Source organism: Felis catus, chromosome D1 (genome assembly GCF_018350175.1).
Source record: "Felis catus isolate Fca126 chromosome D1, F.catus_Fca126_mat1.0, whole genome shotgun sequence".
Taxonomy (NCBI): Eukaryota; Metazoa; Chordata; class Mammalia; order Carnivora; family Felidae; genus Felis; species Felis catus.
Window position 1 is genome coordinate 114,686,279 of NC_058377.1, and position 19,751 is coordinate 114,706,029.

At 47.6% G+C, this 19,751-nt stretch overlaps 1 protein-coding gene across 3 annotated transcripts in view; it reads right to left on the minus strand.

Annotated features, from left to right (window-relative positions):
* Window positions 1-19,751, minus strand: part of AP2A2 (adaptor related protein complex 2 subunit alpha 2) — an 89,470-nt gene that overhangs the window by 39,002 nt on the left and 30,717 nt on the right. For all 3 annotated transcript variants that reach the window (XM_045039741.1, XM_006937670.4, XM_006937669.4), the window contains exon 2: window positions 4,752-4,820. In XM_045039741.1, coding sequence (XP_044895676.1) covers window positions 4,752-4,820 — 69 coding nt within the window. The remainder of the gene's footprint in view (window positions 1-4,751; window positions 4,821-19,751) is intronic.

Here is a 19,751-nt window from a genome sequence, read left to right on the forward strand (position 1 = left end):
AGTCTGGTATCAGAGCTCTCCGTGAGTCTGTTCCCGTGGTCTCTGCTGATTCCCGCTCACGCCACCTTGACTCCCTATGTGCCTGGTTATCTGTGACCAGACGCTGGACTACCTGGGTGAAAATTCTAGGCATCATCTGTGGCCTGCAACGACAATGTCCTCCTCCGGGGGACTGCTTTTCTTACCTTAACCCGAGTATAAAGTTCGAGGTGTCCAAAGGCCCACTGCACACCTGTGACAGGGCTGGCTCGCGTCCAGTCCACTCCTGCCCTTAGGGCACTGCCTTGAAAGCTCCGTGTAAAGCAAAAAGGGTCTCCGTTTCTCGTGGGCTCCGGGCTTTGATTCTTCTCCTAGACCAGGGTTGCTCAACTTCGGCACGTCGACATCTCAGGCCGATGGCTCTGGGTGGGGGGCTGTTGTATGTGCTGTAGGGTGTAAGCAGCTTCCCTGCCCTCCACCCACTAGATGGCAGTAACGCACCCCCTCCCGGGTGGTGACAAAGGACCCGGTCTCCAGGTGTTGCAAATGTCCCCTGGAGGGCAAAGCCGCCCTGACAGATAACCACCCTCTTGACTTTCGTGGTCACATCAATGTCTGTTTCACGGTTCTTTCTCTGGGATCAGCAAACGCTCCCGAGGCACAAACAGCGGTGTGCTGTACTTGCTTACGTGGACACTTTCCTCCTCCTGGAGAAGGCCCAGAAACTCTCCTTGTTTCTTGTTATCTATGATGCTTCCAAGAGAGAATCCCAAGCAGGGTTTGGGATGCGGGGCTCAATCTCAGGCCTGTGAGACTGACATGAGTTGAAATCCAGAGTCTGACACTTAACCAACTGAGCCACCCAGGCAACCCCTCAAGACTTTTTTTAACAGTGTATCTGAAGTCAGCACTGTCCAACTTGCAGCTTCTAGCCACGTGTGGCTACTGAGCACTTGAAGTGTGGCTGGTCTGCGTGGAGTGTGGAGTGTGCTAGAAGTGTAAAATACACACCAGAATTCAAAAACGTGGTATGAAAAAGATGTACGATATCTCTTTAGAAAAAGAGGTAACTTTTTCTATTGACTGCATGTTGCAACGATACTATTTTAGGCATATTACAATAAATAAAACATATTAAAACTAGGTTTTTGTGAAGTTTCATTTGTTGTTTTTTTTAATCATCTCTACACTCAATCTGGGGCTCAAACTCATGACCCCAAGGTCAAGAGTCACACGCTCCACCAACTGAGCCAGCCAGGTGCTCCTAAAATTAGTTTCGTCTGCTTTTTACTTTTTTTTTAGTGTTGCTACTAGAAAATTTAGAATTATATGTATGTCTGCATTAGTGACTTGTATTATATTTCCACCATATGGTACAGACGTATGTTAGCTAATCTGCCACAACTGGACTCAGAAGTCCCCCAGGGTGCACATTTCTGAGGACAAAGGCTAGGTTTTCTATTATCTGTTACTATGCAAGGTGCACACATACTCAATAATGCCAACTGCTTCACAGGGGAGAGGGAACCTCCTTCCCTCCCTAGGACAGCTTAGCTTAGGCAGGCATGAAGACAGAAGAAACAACACAAGGCTTGTTTGCCCCCAAACGTTTATACGGAAAGTCTGAAGACGTACCATCCGAAGGGCCATGAACTCGTTTTTAATAACAACACGGTTAACGTTTATAGGCATTCGCTCTCCATAGAGCACTTTACGCTTAGTTCCACATATAGATAGAATTACTGCAGCAGACACAGACCCTCCCTTCAGTGAAGGACTGGGGCTGCCAAGAGCGTGGGGACCTCAAAGGGTCAGCTTCGTCAGGGACTGCCTTCCTTGGCTTCGAGCCACAGCTGCACGAGGCGGGGGGACAAGGGCCCGGCCGTGCCCACCCCACGCCAGATGCCCCTGACAGGCAATCTTCATGTCAAAGCTCCCAAACGGGCCTCCCCTGCCCGCCTCTAGCCCTCTCCCTCCCTTCCCTGCTCACAGATGCTCCTCTCATAAATCCTCAGCCCTCCGAGCCTAGCTCAGGGTCTGATTCACAGAGAATCCAGCCTGAAATGATCATCAGTAGCCCACGTGAAAGCCGAGAAAAGACACAGGGAAGGGTAAGTAACGTGACAAGGCAGCACACCTTGTAAAGCATCAGAGCAAGGACCCTGTCTGCAGGTGGTCAGGGCAACCTTACTCTTAACCACCATGTGACAGTGCCTTTAGGATGCAGTGAAAGTTACAAACCCCTCACCATGTGGCACAGACGGCAAACGGACCCACGGAACGATGCTCCACGTCACGTGGCATGAGGGAAACGCACATCAAAAGCGTTGTGAGATCCCTCCACACACCCACTGGAGCGGCCCAAAGCCAGAACGGCAACATCACCCAATGCTGGCGAGGACACAGGGCGACGGGAACTCTCGTTTGTTGCTGGTGGGAATGGGAGGCGGGGCGGCCGCTTTGGGAGACAGTCTGGTGGCTTCTGAGAAAACCCCACACGCCATTACCACGCGACACAGAAGCCCCGCTCCCCGGTATTTACCGCGGGAGCCGAAGACCTACGACCACGAAACGCGAGCTCACGGGACATTCGCGGCAGCTTTATTTATAATCCCAGCAGCTATATTCACAACTGACAAAGCCCGGATGCCATCAAGATGTCCTTCAGCGGGTGGACAGATAAATAAACTGTGAGAGGGGCGCCTGGGTGGCGCAGTCGGTTAAGCGTCCGACTTCAGCCAGGTCACGATCTCGCGGTCCGGGAGTTCGAGCCCTGCGTCGGGCTCTGGGCTGATGGCTCAGAGCCTGGAGCCTGTTTCCGATTCTGTGTCTCCCTCTCTCTCTGCCCCTCCCCCATTCGTGCTCTGTCTCTGTCCCAAAAATAAATAAACGTTGAAAAAAAAAATTTTTTTTAATAAATAAATAAATAAACAAACAAACAAACTGTGAGATGTCCAGGCAAGGGAATATTATTCGGCACCGAAAAGAAACGAGCTAGGAAGCCGTGGAAAGAAGGAATCTTAAAGGCACCTTACTAAGTAAAAGAAGCCAATCTGAAAAGGCTACATACTGTATAATTCCAATTCTATGACATTCTGGAAAAGGCAAAACTATGGAGACGGTAAAAAGATCAGTGGTTGCCAGGGGCCGGGGGGGAAGGAAAGGATAAACAGGTAGAGCACAAGAGATTTTTGGGGCAATGAAACAACTCTGTACGATACTGCAGTGATGGATATGTGTCATCACTCGTTTGTCCAAACACACAGAATGTACAGCCCCCAGAATGACCCATGACATCAACTGTGGACTTTGGGTGATGATGACGTGTTCACATAGGTTCCTCAGCTGCCTGATGGGGTGTCGACAGTGGGGAGGCTGTGCAGGTGTGGGGGCAGGGGTGTATGGGAAATCTCCGTACCTTCCTCGATTTTGCTGTGAACCTAAAGCTGCTCTAAAAAAATAAAATCTTGGGGCGCCTGGGTGGCTCAGTCGGTTGAGCATCCGACTTTGGCTCAGGTCATGATCTCACAGTTCGTGAGTTCGAGCCCCGCATCAGGCTCTGTGCTGATAGCTCAGAGCCCAGATCCTGCTTCAAATTCTATGTCTTCCTCTCTCTCTCTGCTCCTCCCCGGCTCATGCTCTGTCTCGCTCTCCTTCAAAAATAAATAAAAACATGTAAAAAAAATTTTTTTAATAAAAAAATAAAATCTTAAGAAAAACAACTAAATAAAAAAAAACTTAAGCAATGAAAGTTATAGACCTCCCCAAACATACACACGTACTATATACACGTATATGCGCATACATGTGTGTGTGAAACAGCAAACCTTTTCGTGTGCAATTTCAGAAGTTTCACAGACCTTCTAGAAGATCCTCAGGCCTAATTCAAAATATGAAAACATAATCCTTTCCCTAGGGCTCCACAGGGAAATACTGGAGGTCCACTAGTTTGCATCCCTTGATAACACAGGATACCCATCCTCAAGCCCTGAGAAGCCACCCATTCCTAGAAATTCTGTGTCCCCCCGACACACCCCACCCCGCCCCAGCTCCTTGGCTTCAGTCCCAGCCTCTCCTCTATTCACTGTTCCCGGGCAATTCCAGCCACTCTCATGGCTAAAGTCTGCTCAGCCACGTGAACCGGATGTCAAACCTGGAAAAATTCACTGAGAAAGTAAGCCTTAACGGATCAGCCAGCCTTTCACAGACGTGTCCTCAGTACTGACCATCTGCACTTCGCAGCCCCTCAAGGTGCGGGCGCCCAGGGAGGTGCGCTCCAGACATGCTGGCCTACAAAGAGGCACCACCTGAGAGGCTGGGCGATGTGGCTCGGGACTGGTTCACAAAGCCAGGAACACTTTGGTACAAGAAGTGCCCAGATAACTGTCATACCGAAACAGTGAGTGGCCTCAGGTAGAGCACTTCTTTGAGATTCACGCTTTGAGCCCAGACCGCACCGGGTCTGTCTGGCTCACCACTCCCAGACCTGAAGGAGTGAAGTCCAGGAGTGGAAGGAGCTGCTCTTCAGGAAGAGGCTGGGTCCCGGGAGGGGCCCCTCCACCCCATCCCTTCCACACAAGTTCTCAGACAACTCAAGAGCGACCAATGGCCTGACCCTAAGCACGTTTTAATTCCAGCAGAGCCACAAGAGTAACTGTGCTAACTCAGAACTTTGATTCAGAGAGGAAAGAGTTAAAAGGCATTAGAAGACGAGGCCCCGCTCCAGAAGATTTACAAAAGGACATTTCACGAAAAAGACTGAACACACTTACCTTTAAATTTTGATCTAATGTTTGCCAGTTCTTTGTTTATTCTCTTTATTTCTGCTTCTTTACTTTTGCCTAAAAAAAGAGAGAACACAAATGCATTTACTTTAACTCACTTCTGAGCAAACATCTGTTCCCCGACAAGACCAACACCTCAGAATTAAAGGCAAAAATCACTGCTTTTAGGAGGCAAAGAAAGAACCACACTGCCAGCAGCCAAAACCAGCAGGGAGGCAACTGGGACAGAAGCTGGGGCCCTGACACGGGCTGTCCCAGGTCAAAGCAGGGTGAGTCCAGAAGCACCACACAGGAAAGCAGCCACTCTAAAAACCGAAGGGGTCTACAGCACCATCGTTACTTTATTTTTTATTATTATTTTTATTTTAGAGACGGAAGAGGGGCCAAGGGAGGGAGAGAGAGAATCTTAAGCAGACTCCACACTCAGCACAGAGCCGGATGCGGGGCTGGATCGCACAACGCTGGGATCATGACCTGAGCCAAAATCAAGAGTCAGACTTTCAATCGACCGAGCCACCCAGGCACCCCTACAGCACCATTTTTAATCCCCTCTTCTGCCACCGTTCTGGAACTGTAAGCACTCAAAATACCTGAACATTTTCCACAGTTAATAGTTAACTCCTAAAATTGACTGTTATTGCCGTGGATAATTTTTGAAAGTATAAAGTTTTAAACCTTTTAGCAGCTTCCAATTTTCCTCCCCTATGAAATTCACCAAACTACAAAATCTGATAAATCTTTTACCACATGCAGTGAAGTCTGGGAAGTTTTCTCCATCATATGCAAAAGAGATGGAAAGTACATCATATACACGACAGTCAGACTTTCGCTAAATTCTACATCTGTTGCAAATTGGACTCAATCCAACAAATATTTGTGTGTATGCAGCGTGTCGGCCATGGAATGGAGAGCAGACTACGCACGGTTTTGCTCCACCTTGACCGAATGTGGAAACCGAGGCTTCGAGAGTGTAGGACACTTCCTAAGGGCTACAAATCTTGACAAGTACTGTAAAAATGGAAGAAGCGATTCATCACACAGGACACAGTGAGCTGTATGTGGAAATCTGGGTAAATGCCCATCGCCCTGTGAGAGCCGGCACCAGTTTACTATCAAAGACCCTCTCCAGGCGATCCTTGCTTTGGCGACAGCGTGCAGCGGGAGAGGAAAGGAAAGCAGCCGCTGGAACAAGTACCGCCCCCCCGCTCACAGACGCCCAGACACTGCGCTCGCCTGCGTCCTCCTCCAGAAATGCTGTCCACCTGCTCTGCCTCCCCTTGTGGCACGTCTGTCACCTCCTCCAGCAAGGCGGCCTCCCTCTCTCCAGGACGCTCCCAGAACATCATTTATCTTTTACTGCTAATTTGCCATTAGGTAGGGCTTCCCATCTGCCAGATTAAAGGAACACCGCTTTAAGCCAATCCCACCCTAGAAAGCCCCTGGGGAGCAGCTGGTCAGGACAGGGCCACGAGGCAGGCTCACTCACCAGGCACCGCTCGAGGTACCGAGACCAGACAGTAGGTCAAAACAACACTTCCTGCCCTCAGGGAGCCACCGTTCCAGGCAGCGGTGGGGGCTGGAGACCTTTAACGGAACAAGCACAGCACGGTGAGCTCTGGGGAAACAGGGAGGCAGACAGGCTGGGAAGGGGCGTCCAGCCCCCCTCAGCAGCCCCGATGTCATGCAGGCCAGAGCCGATCACAACAGTTACGATAAGGCACAGCCAGGGGCGCCTGGGAGGCTCAGTCGGTTGAGCGTCTGACTTCCGCTCAGGTCATGATCTCACGGTTCGTGAGTTCGACCCCACATCGGGCTCTGTGCTGACAGCTCAGAGTCTGGAGCCTGCTTCGGGTTCTGTCTCCCTCTCTCTCTGCCCCTTCCCTGCTCACGCTCTGTGTCTGTCTGTCTGTCTGTCTGTCTCTCTCTCTCTCTCTCTCTCTCTCTCTCTCAAAAATAAAGATTAAAAAAAATTTAAAGATAAGGCGCAGCCCTGAAGAGTCGGGGGGTACCCGCTAGAGCAGTAGGCTTAATGGCCCAGGGCGGCAGGGAAGTCATCCTTAGTGTTATTTTTGCTGAAGTAAGCTTTCTGGACCTGGCTGAAACGGCCGTGAAAATGCTATCTTGGTAGCCTCCCGCTTCACACCCGGCGCCTGCAGGCAGCCTGACGCAGCCCAGCCTGAGCGTGCACCGAGTGTGCCTGTGTGTGCATGCACACCTGTGTTTGTGTGAGCACGCAGGCGTGCTCCTGTGTGGGGGCACACACCTGTTTACGTGTGCCTGTATGTGTGCCTGGGTGGGAGCGTGCACCCGTGTATGCGTGTATGTGCACGCCTGTGGCTGTGTGTGTGCACGTGTGCGTTTGTGCTGCTCACAAGGTGGACGGGAATCTGTCTCCGTGCTCTCTCTGGGACGTGTGCCACTCCACCTCCGCAAGCCCTACAGGAGAAGAGGCCCCCTGAGTGGCAGAAACCCATGTTGTGCAGACCGTCCGAAGACGGGGAGACGGTGGAAAGAAGCAGTAACGCGAAATGAGCTAAATCAGCTTTCATAAAACCTGCAGAGATTACCCAAGATTGGGAAATCACAAAATAAAACTAAAGGCACATAGAGTCATAAGGGTCACCACCAGGAGACAGAAGCAGACGGTAGAACCACGCTCCGTCCACAGAGCAAGACCAGGCCAGGGCGGAAGCTACAGCTTTTTATCCAAAGTTTGTTTTGTTTTGTTTTGTTTTAAGTGGCCAATCTAGGGGCGCCTGGGTAGCTCAGTCGGTTGAACGTCTGACTCTCGGTTTTGGCTCAGGTCGCCATCCCAAGGTTGGAGAATTGAGCCCCACGGCTGCGTGTGGAGCCTGCTTGACCTTCTCCCTCTCCCTCTCCCTCTCCCTCTCCCTCTCTCTCCCTCTCCCTCTCTCCCTCTCCTTCTCTCCCTCTTCCTCTCCCTCTCTCTCCCTCTCTCTCTCCCTCTCTCTCTCCCTCTCTCTCTCCCTCTCCCTCTCTCCCTCTTCGTCTCTCTCTCTCCCTCTCCCCTCTCCCCCCTCTCCCTCTCCCCCTCTCCCCCTCTCCCCCTCTCCCTCTCTCCCTCTCCCCCTCTCCCTCTCTCTCCCTCTCCCCCCTCTCCCTCTCCCTCTCTCTCTCCCTCTCTCTCTCTCCCTCTCCCTCTCTCCCTCTCTCTCCCTCTCCCTCCCTCTCCCTCTCTCCCCCTCTCCCTCTCTCCCTCCCTCTTCCTCTCCCTGTCTCTCCCTCTCTCTCCCTCTCCCTCTCTCTCTCCCTCCCCCTCTCCCTCTCCCTCCCTCTCCCTCTCCCTCTCTCCCTCTCTCCTTCTCTCTCCCTCTCTCCCTCTCTCCCCCCTCTGCCCCCTCCCCTGCTCGCGCTCACACTGTCTCCAAAATAAAATTTTAAAAAATAATAAATAAAAATAATAACAAATAAAACAGCCAATTTACAACAAACACGGAAGTACACATTTTTTTCTCAATCAGGGCAGGCGAGGGCTCTCCTGGAGGAAAGGCGCAAGCAAACGCCACGAGTGGGCTCCAGAGGCAGGCGTGGGAGGCTGGAGTCCGCGAGCGGTCTCTGCTCCCTCTGTGACCCAGGGGGAGTTCCTTTACCTCTCTGAACACACACCCCCTCAAAAGGAAAGCCATGGACGCCACGGACGCCACGCGGTGCACCTGTGCGGAGAAGGCAGAGAGAAGAACGGGGTGGGGGGGGGGGGGTTCAGCCAGACCAGAGAGCCGGGCGGGAGCACCCAGGGGGCCGCAGCCAAGACGGGAGAGCCCGCACTGCGTCACACCCCGGGTGACACAGAGAGGGAAGGTCCGCGGGGAGCAGCCGCCAGGTGGGGGGGCGGGGGGGGGGGTGCCTGCCGATGGAGCCGCCGCCCGCCCTGGCCCATGCCTCCTCCCACGGCTCAGAAACGAAGTTCACGGAAAAACAAGCTGCGGGAAAGTGCTGGGGTCAACTCCGCACAAAGAAACTCTAGGAACGAAGGGGACCGAGCAGAACGCTCTCGCCTGGAACTGCTCGAGGGCCGCAGAAAGACGCTCCAACGGGGCACCGACATCAGAGCACTGTTTCCAAGCCAGCTGAGAGACGGCAAGAAAAACCGAGAAAATACCCAAAAATCCACTAGAAACATTCAGGTATCGGGTAAACAGGAAGTAGAAACATCGTTCCACAAACGAAGAATGGCCTCGGGGTACGAGAGCAAAGAGACACGGCAGAGGTCTGGACAGAAATAGAAGATACGAAGAAAATTACTCAAACCAGACGGAAATGGAAAACGAGATAAAGGGTTCAAGAAAAAGCAGCAAGCACTGCAAATGGACAGAGACGCGACCTGTGGCAGGAGTCCCTGAGGCCGGCGGCCAACCAAGCAGCAGAGAGGCTACACGGCGTCATTCGAAGACTTCCCTGAAATGACCACGCGAGCTCCTGGGAACGCCGGCCCCAAATAACACACACCAACACGTATTCTAATAGAAGCATCTGACTTCACAGAAAATAAAATCGCCTGGACACCCAGGAAAAAAGGGCAAGCTGCCTGATGGAGAAAAGCGGGGCCCCTCAGGTTCCGGCATCGCATCCCAGCGGGAGGCAGGCGGTGGCACGGGGGGCTCCGTGGGGAGGCGAGACCTGCGACCAGGGATTTGCGGCCGGCACAATCAGCCCACGTGTGCCCGCCACACTCCTGCGCCATGTGGCCTCACAGCAGCGGGGGGGGGGGGGGGGGGGGGGCCAGGAGGCTCGTGGCACTCCAGCGACGTCTCCGGGGAAGCAAGGGACGGCGGAGTGGCACACACGCGGGACGGGGCGGGGGCAGAGCCGCGGGAAGTGAGCCGGGGGCCATCCACCTAGTCATCCCCAGTCCCTGAGACTCCAGGTGTGGACGAGGCTCCGGAGAAAACCCCGGCCGCCCTGACCTCGGCTGGAGTCCACGGGACCACATGTGGCACTCTCCCTTCAAGACGCGTGCGTGTACCTCCTAGAGGAGGAGGCTTACTGAGCGCGACGACGCCTGGCCACCGTGAGCACCCCACACCCGCATCGGGGAGCATCAGTTCCCGCTACAGGAATCCAGGCTTCTCGGTGGAACCGCTGGCCCCACGACAGGGAGAGGCCCAAGACCAGCCCGGCCCTCACAGGACTGTCAAAGACCACGGGCCACCAGGGCCAGGTCAGAAACGGCACCCAAATGAAGAGACTCCATCAGTCAAAGGTGGGAACGGCCTGAGCTTCCAAGAGGATAAAAAGTGCAATGGTCAAAATTCACAAAAACATTGAAATCCATGAGTTCAAAATTACATTTTAAAAACCACCTAGTCACCTTGAGAGGATACTAAGGAACAAATTGACTTGAGGACTGGTAATAGGGGTGTCTGAGGGGCTCAATCAGTTGAGCATCCAACCTCAGCTCAGGTCATGACCTTGCAGTTCGTGGGTTCGAGCCCCACATCTGGCTCTGTGCTGCCAGCTCGGAGCTTGGAACCTGCTTCGGATTCTGTGTCTCCCTCTCTCTCTGCCCCTCCCCTGTTCACACTCCCCTATTCTCTCTCAAATATAAATAAACATTAAAAAATTTTAGTGGGAATGCAAGCTGGTGCAGCCACTCTGGAAAACAGCATGGAGGTTCCTCAAAAAGTTAAAAATAGAACTACCCTACGACCCAGCAATTGCACTACGAGGCATTTATCCACGGGAGAGAGGTATGCTGCTTCGAAGGGACACGTGCACCCCAATGTTTATAGCAGCACTACCAACAATAGCCTAAGTATGGAAAGAGCCCAAATGTCCATCGACGGATGAATGGATAAAGAAGATGTGGGACATATAGACAATAGAGTGTTACTCGGCAACCAAAAAGAATGAAACCTTGTCATTTGCAACTACGTGGATGGAACTGGAGGGTATTATGCTAAGTGAAATCAGTCAGTCAGAGAAAGACAAATATCATATGACTCCACTCATATGAGGACTTTAAGACACAAAACAGATGAACATAAGGGAAGGGAAACAAAAAGAATATAAAAACAGGGAGGGGGACAAAAGAGAAGAGACTCATAAATATGGAGAACAAATGGAGGGTTGCTGGAGGGGGTGTGGGAGGGGGGATGGGTAAATGGGTCAGGGGCATTAAGGAATCTACTGAAATCATTGCTTCACTACATACTAACTACCTTGGATATAAATTTCAAAAAATAAAAATTAAAAAAAAGTTTTTTTTAATAAAGAAACCTGATAAACAAGGGGAAAGAACTGAGCACCTACCCTGCCTCTTCCACGGGAACCATCCCCCAGCGTAACTGGGAACAGTCTCTTCATAAAAGGATCCTCACAAGTCAGTGAGAATGAGAATATCACCATTTGGCCCCTCCCCCCACAGAACGGCGGGAACCGAGCAGCTAACAGCATCACAAGGGGTCAGATGGACACCACACAAGCCCCACAGGCAACAGCAGAGCTTCACCTCCAGTCTTGCCAAGGTGTCGACTATATGCGACTCAGCCTCCACACCCAGCTGGCAGATGGCCAAGAACATGGTGAAACACACTAGGACCTCCACAACTTAAGGTCCCTTAAATGTCCCGGGTCTTCAGCAGACTGTTGTAAGGAAAAGAAAGGAATAAAGATTAAAGAACAGGAAATGTTTAGAAATGGGCAAGACCACACCAGAATGTTCAGGATGCATCCTGGTGTGAGAAAACTGTAAAGGACACAAAGGAACCCAATGAGGACAGGAGGTTTGGAGGGGGGATCAATGGGATGGGGCAAGCAGAAGGGCTTCTGGGGTCATCACCCGGGTGGAAGTCACAAGGGTGTTTGCTTTATCATAACTCATTAATTTCCAAACATAGGTCTGTGTTTTATTTTACAACAAAAAGGAGAAATTAGGAGTAAACTGCCTTGTGAGACACTGGATCCCTTAACTCCAGAAATGTTCAAGCTCTGGCTGGGTCCCTTCGATGCATCTGACCACAGCTTCCCCTGCACAAAACCCAAGCCTCTTCCGAGGACAGTGGATGCCATCCATGTCCCCCCCCCCGCCCACGTGCCACCAGTGTACAAGATCCTGCTCACTGTTCATCGTCCCTCCCCTAAGGGGCGGGGCCCAAGGAGATCCAGCGGAGCCCCCTCCCCCCACCAGCCAGGCCCTTCTCTCCCCACCCCTAGTCCCCTGCAGTATCCTCTCCTCCACCTCACCCCCCCCCAACTAAGCAGCAAGGGTGTCACCTCTTCAAGAAACCCCCCTCACCCCTCCAACAACAAGGTTAGGTGCCCCCTTGTCTCTACTGCCACAGTGACCCTGGTCTCCTGGGCCCTTCTTGTCACTGTTCCCAGCTGATTTTCTCCCATCTCAACAGCCTTGCACAAGCACACCCACCACAGGGCTGGTTGGCGACCAACACAGACAAAGGAGGCTGGGCAGGATGACTGGGGTTCCCTCTCGAGCGGAGGGGCAGGTGAACCCCCCTGGGGACTCCCAGAAAGGGGAGCTCGTGAGACAGTGCCCAGACACACACACACACACACACACACACACACACACACACACACACACACACGGTGGAAGGCCTGGTGCGGGAGCCTCCCTGAGCTCAGGTCCAAGCTGCACCACCGATTCACCAACGCCTCAGTGCCCCCGTCTCCCAGCAGAGACACCACCGCAGGCAGCAAGGAGTACAAGGAGCCCTCACAACAGTGCCTGGCACAAACACTAGCCCTTAACTGGATGCTTTCACTCAGCTGAACGAGGCTAGCCCTAAGTGTTAACCCTTCAAACGCCGAAGGGGAACGCCCTCTGCCGCACTGGGTTCTAACATGCCTGTCCAAGGTTTTAAAGAAAATCGAGTGTAACTGTGGGTGACTGATAACCCACATGCAGATTCACACATCCAAACCAACGTTTATGTCCTGAATGTACCAAAATGTCCTGGCGGCCTCTTCCACTGTGCACTGTCCATCCCTCAGTCCCCATGAGGGGAGGACACTGCAGAGCACCCTGTCCACTGGGGTCCGTCAGGGGCTTTCCTGGCAAAGGCTAGTTCACGCTCATTCATACTGTACTTCTCTCCAGACAGGTGGGGGCCCCACCGACAACCAAGCCACCCCACATAGCGGGGAGCAAACCTAGCAAAAACCCTTCTCTTTTTAGATGAAGAATTCGCCTTGCGGGCTTGGGGAGAGGTTTACGGCCCACCCTGACCTCGGAAACCAGTTTTGAAAGGGAAAACTGTCAACAAGGGTAACTGGCCTGGAGGGAAACGCCTCACTGGGCTTGTGGTTTGATCTTTGTTCCACGAAGAGTGGCTGGTCTTCGCCTCCTGGCGCTGCCTCTAAGTTCAGCAGGTTGCTCAGCCCCTGACAACCCTGAACTTGTAACAGGCAGTGCCCAGCATGGACTCACGAGCTCTGGTAGCTAATGAGTAACCCAGACGAGCCCGCAACCACTGCCCCCAGACAAGCTACAATTTGTGCCCAAGTAAGTAGCAAAGAATGCACTCTGCAGATAGGCTTTAACAAAAGCTTCTGGATTTTTAGAAATACCGCCCTGGTCGGTCTTCCAGAATAACATGCCGGTTAATGATTTCTCATTGCAAGCTGAGACCCTAACTTTGGAAACAAAGAGTACAGTACCAAACTACGAAAACCTTAAGGTAGTAAGTATGAAATTTACAATAAAATTTGGTCTAAATAAAGAATTTTAGTCTGTATATCCTACAACTGGGGCACCTGGGTGGCTCAGTCGTTAAGTGCCGACTGTTGGTTTCGACTCAGGTCATAATCTCACGGTTCATAGGATGGGGCCCTGAATTGAGCTTCATGCTGACAACACAGAGCTTGCCTGAGATTCTCCCTCTCTCTCTCTCCCTCCCTCCCTCCCTCTCTCTCTGCCTCTCCCCTGCTCATGCTCTCTAAAATTAAATAAACTTAAAAAAAGAAAAAAGGAAAAAAAGAATTTCACTAAGTAAACCTAAAGCCCCAAATTTACCAAACAAAATCCTATTTTTTAAGGAAAATATTTTTGCTACAATTATACTGAAGGTGGTCAGCACAGTGGCCAAAAAGTCTGAAATCAAGCCTGCACTGGAATGCCGGCCCACGCCTCGATAGTTATGTGAGCTGGGGCCATCAACTTAATGTCTCTGTGCCTCAGTTTCTCCTTCATTACATGGGAATGTCATCCATCAACGCGCCATGATGAGGACCACACAAGATAAGGAGCCAAAAGACCACACAAAGCAGCATAGTCACGGGAGGCTGTAAGGATCGTCATCAAGGACAGCGTCTATGTTTTCCCTTTACGGATGTATAGGAAGGACAGGCCTCAGAACAGAAACCCTCAACAACAAACCAGAAGAAAAGACTTCAAATATCAAGTTGTTATGCCGTAGAAGATAAAGCCACTCTTGACTGACAAACGTTAACTGATTATCTTTTCCTACTCAAGTGCAGTTGACACACAATATTGTTAGTTTCAGGTGTATAACATAGTGATTCAACATTTAAACACATTAAGAAGTGATCACCACTATAAATCCCGCTACCACCTGTCATCATACAAAGTGGTTACTTACACATTATTAACTACGTACTACATCACCCATCTTATTTATGACCGTAAGCCTGTACCTTTAATCCCCTTCCCCTGTTTTCATCAACTCTCAACCCCCTCCATGGCAACCATCAGTACATTCTTATACCTATGAGTCTATTTCTATTTTGTCTTGTCTGTTCATTTGCTTGGTTCTTGAGATTCCACATATAAGTGAAATCATATGGTATTTGTCTTTCTCTGACTTATTGCACTTAGCATAATAACCTCCAGGTCCATCCATATTGAGGCAAACAGTACGATTTCATCCTCTTTATGGCTGAGTAATAGTCCTGTGTGTGTGTGTACGTACATGTATGTGACAAATACATGTCATCTACATCTTTATCCATTCATCTATCAACACACATTTCGGCTGCTTTCGTATCTTGGCCACTGTCAATAATGCTGCAATAAACACAGGGGCACAGGTATCTTTCTGAATTAGTGTGTCTGTCTTCTTCAGGCAAACACTCAGAAGTGGACTTACAGAATCGTATGGTATTTTAACTTTTTGAGGAACCCCCATACTATTTCCATAGTGCTTGCATCAATCTGCATTCCCACCAACAGGACACAGGGTCCCCTTTCTCCTCATTCTCTCCAACTCTAGTGATTTCTCGTCTTTTTGACGCTAGTCACTCTGACAGATGTTGAGATGACAGCTCACTGTGCTATTGATTTGCATTTCCCTGATGATAATGAGCATCTTTTCACGTGTCTGTTGACTATGGCATATCTTTCCTTCACAGCTTTATTGAGACATAACTCCTATATCATACAATTCACTCATTTAAAGTATGTAATTCAATGGCTTTTAATATATTCAGAGCTGTGTATTAATCACCACAATCTAATTTTAGAAAATGTTCATCTTTCCAAAAAGAAACCTCAAACCCGTTAGCAGTCACTCACCAGCTCCTCCCTCCTCCAGCCCCTGGCAATCACTACTCTGCTATTTCTATAGATTTCCCTTCTCTAAACATTTCAGATAAATAAAATCTTTATAGGGTCTTTTGTGATTGGCTTCTTTCACTTAGTATATTTTCAAGGTATCATGAATTACATTCCATCTCTTTTTATTGCTGAATAATATTGCGTTACAGTTGGTCCTTGAACAACATGGGTTTAAACTGTGCAGGTCCACTTATACATAAATTTTTTCGGTAAATACAATACAGTACTGTAAATGTATTTTCCTTATGATTTTCTGAATAACACGTTCTTTAGTTCACTTTATTGTAAGAGTATATAGTACATACAACATACAAAGAATGTGTTGACCAATATGCTACTGGTAAGGCTTCCAGTCAATAGTAGGCTATTTATTAGTAGTTAAGCTTTGAGGGGACTAAAGTTTCATGCAGATTTCTTAATGCACAGGATTTAAGTGCCCCTAACACCGCACTGTTTAAGGACCAAACTGCGTATGGGTCTACCACATTTTACTATCTATTCATCACTTGACGGATTTGGGGGTAGTTTCTACTTTTTGGCTACTATGAATAATGTTGCTATGAACATTGGTGTACAAGTTTCTGTGTGAACATGTTTTCGTTTTCCTTGGGAGGACACCTAGGAGTAGAATTGCTGGGCCATACGATAATTCTATGTTAGAGGAACTAACAAGATGTTCTTCCCAAGGGCAGCACCCTTTTATATCACTAGAAAAGAATGAGGGTTCCAATTTCTCCACAATTTTGCCAATGCTTGCTATGGTCCATCATTTTTTTTCCCAATCATTTTTATTACAGCCATACTAATGAGTATGAAGTAATATCCCACCGTGGTTTTGATTTGCATTTGCCTGAGGGCTTTTAATGTGTTTATTGGACATTTGTATACCTTCTATGGAAAAATGTATATTCAAATACTTTAACCATTTTTAATTGAGTTGTCTTCTAATTTAGTTCTTTATGTATTCTGGATACAAGCCTTTTATCAAATACATGATTTTCTTTTTTTTTTTAATATAATTTATTGCCAAATTGGAAAAGTACATGATTTTCAAATATTTTCTCTCATTCTTGGGTTGTCTGTTCACTTTCCTGATAGCATTTTGCAGCATGAAAAGTTTTTAATTTTGATGAAACCTTGTTATTTATTTTTTATCACTTATACTTCTGTCAATGTATCAGAATCCTTTTCCCAAGGCCATAGAAATTTACTATTTTCTTATAAGAGTTCTACAGCTCTAACTTTTGCATTTATGATATATTTTGAGTGAATTTTTGTGTATGATGTGAGGTAGGGGTTAATTTCATTCTTTTATTTGTGGATGTCCAGTACTCCCAGCACCATTTGTTTAAAAGACTATTCTTTTCCCCCACTGAATTGCCTTGGCACTCTTGTCAAAAATCAAGGGACCACAAATGTCAAGGTTTATTTCTGCACTCTCCACATCATTCCATTAATCTATATATCTATCCTTACACCATAACAACAATGTCTTGATCACTTTGTATTAAGTTTTGGAATAACTTTGTTCATCATCAACTTTGTTCATCTAACCAGTCCAAGACTGATTTGACTACTATGGGTCCCTTGAATTTCTGTTTAGTTTTTTTTAATGTTTATTTATTTTTGAGACAGAGAGAGAGCACAAGAAGGGAGGGGCAGGGAGAGAGGGAGACACAGAATCCAAAGCAGGCTCCAGGTTCTGAGCTGTCAGCACAGAGCCCAACATGGGGCTCAAACTCACATACTGTGAGATCATGACCTGAGCCAAAGTCAGACACTTAACCAACTGAGCCACCCAGGCGCCCCTTGTGTTTGTATTTTAGAATCAGCTTATCTCACCAAAAAAAAAAAAAAAAAAAAAAAAAGGCATCTAGGATTTTTTTTTTTTTAAATAAAGATTGCCTTCAATCTTAGATCAATTGGGGATTGTTGCTATCTTAACAGTATTAAGTCTTGCAATCCATAAACATGGGATGTCTTTCCATTTATTTAGGGCTCCTTTACTCCCTTCCAACTACTGTTCATAGCTAGGTGTACAAGCGTTAGGCTTTTTTTGTTTAAACTTATTCCTATGTACTTTATTCTTTTTGATGCTATTGTAAATGGAACTGTTTCCTTCATTGTCAGTGTACAGAAATACAATTAATTTTTCTACATTGATTTTATATACTGCAACCTTCCTCAACCCACTTATAATTCTAATCGTTTTCTAATGGATTCCTTAGTATTTTCTATATACAAAATGATGTCACCTACACATAGGGATCATTCTATTTCTTTCCAACCTGGATGCCTTTTATTCCTTTTTCTTTTGTCACTGCCAGGCTACAAGCTCCAGTATCAAATAGAAGCAGTGAAAGCAAACATCCTTGTCACGTTCCTGATCTCAGAGGGTAACAGCCTTTCACCATTAAATAGGATCTTAGCTGTGGATTTTTCATAGATATACTTTAAGTCAAGACATTCCCTTGTATTTCTAGTTCGTTGAGTATTTTTATCATAAAAATGTACTGGGTTTCATTAAGTGTTTTTTCTGCATCTACTGATATGACCAGATGTTTTTAGATCTTTGTTGTATTAACATGGTTATTTCCAGATGTTAAGCCAATCCTGAGTTCATGGGATAAATCTCACAATGACCTGATGTATAATCTTTCTTATTGCTGGATTCAGCTGGCTAGTATTTGATTGAAGATTTTAGCTTCTATATTCACAATGGATATTATACTGAGTTTTCTTTCCTGTGATGTATTCATCTGGTTTTGTTATCAGGGTAAATGTGACCTCAGAATGAATAGGAGAGTGTTTCTTCCTCTTCTTTGTTTTTCCAAAGAGTTTGTAAGGATTAGAACTGATTATTTAAGTTTTTTGTAGAATTCACCAGTGAAGCCACCTAGGCTAGGAATTGTTCTTGTGAGAAATTTTTAAATTACTAATACAATCTCTTTATGCAGATTTTTTGTTTCTTCTTGAGTCATTGTCAGTTACTTGTGTCTTTCTACAAATTTCTCCATCTTATGTTACCTTTTTTTTTTTTTTTTTTTTTTTTTAAGTAGGCTTCACACCCAGTGCAGAGTCCAACCCAGGGGTTGAACTCACATCCCTGAAAACAAGATCTGAGCTGAGATCAGAGTTGGATGCTTAACTGACTAAGCCACCCAGGTGCCCCATGCTATCTAATCTTTGGCATACAGTTATTCATATCATTCCATTATAATCCTTCTTATTTCTATAAAGGTAGTAATGTCCCTTCTTTCATTCTTGATTTTAATAATTTTGAGTCTTTTCGGGGCGCCTGGGTGGCTCAGCTGGTTGAGCGTCCAACTTTGGCTCAGGTCATGATCTCACGGTTTGTGAGTTTGAGCCCCATGTCAGGTTTTGTGCTGACAGCTCAGAGCCTGGAGCCTGCTTTGGATTCTGTCTCCTCCTCTCTCTGTCCCTCCCCACTTGTGCTCTGTCTCTCTGTCTCTCAAAAATAAATACATGTAAAAAAAAATTTTTTTAATAAAAAAATAATTTTGAGTCTTCTATTTTTCTTGGTCAGTCTAGCTAAAGGTTTGTCAGTTTTGATATTCTTTTCAAAGAACCAATCATTGATCTAATCTTATTTTCTTCTTTCTGCTTTGCTTTGGGTTTTGTTTGCTCTTCTTTTTCTGGATTCTTAAAGTAAAATATTAGGTTAATGATCTGAGATCTTCTTCCATTTTTTCTTTCTTTTTTTTTCTAAGTAGGCTCCGTGCCCAGCACAGAGCCCAACTCGGTGGTTGAACTCACAGCCCTGAGATCAAGACCTAAACTAAGATCAAGAGTCTGAGGCCTAACTGACTGAGGCACCCAGGTGCCCCTTGAGATCTTGTATCTCAGCATAGGTTATGTGAGTTAGACCCCGGCAAACTGCGGTCCCTGTCCTTGGAATATGGGTCCCACTTGCCTTCTCCTCTCCATGAAGCTGCTCCAAGGACATAGCCTTGACAGTGATGTGGTGCTGAGACCGTCTGGAAAGTATATGTGACTGATCTAGTTAAGGTCTCTATATAAACTTCTCAAGATTTCACAGATAGGTACAAAGATCCATTTGTCCTTCAGTTGCCCAGGCCAAACCTCGTATGTAAGTTATTTTGCTTATTAAACTTGCCCCCTACCAATGTGGAGTGGCCTGCCTCTTCAGTCAGTCTCTTCCTGCCCTCCAAATACAGGGCCCAGTTTCAGATTACACCCAGGAAGCTCCCAAGAAGCTTACTAACCAACACCTTTGTGTTTCCTTCTTTGACCCAGTGGTTACTTAGGACAGTGTTCAATTTTCACATATTTGTGAATTTTCCAAATTTCCTTCTGTTACTGATTTCTAATTTCATCCCAATGTGACTGGAAAACTCACTTTGTATGATCTCAATCCTTTGAAATCTATTGTATAGTGTATTGTGAAGAATGCT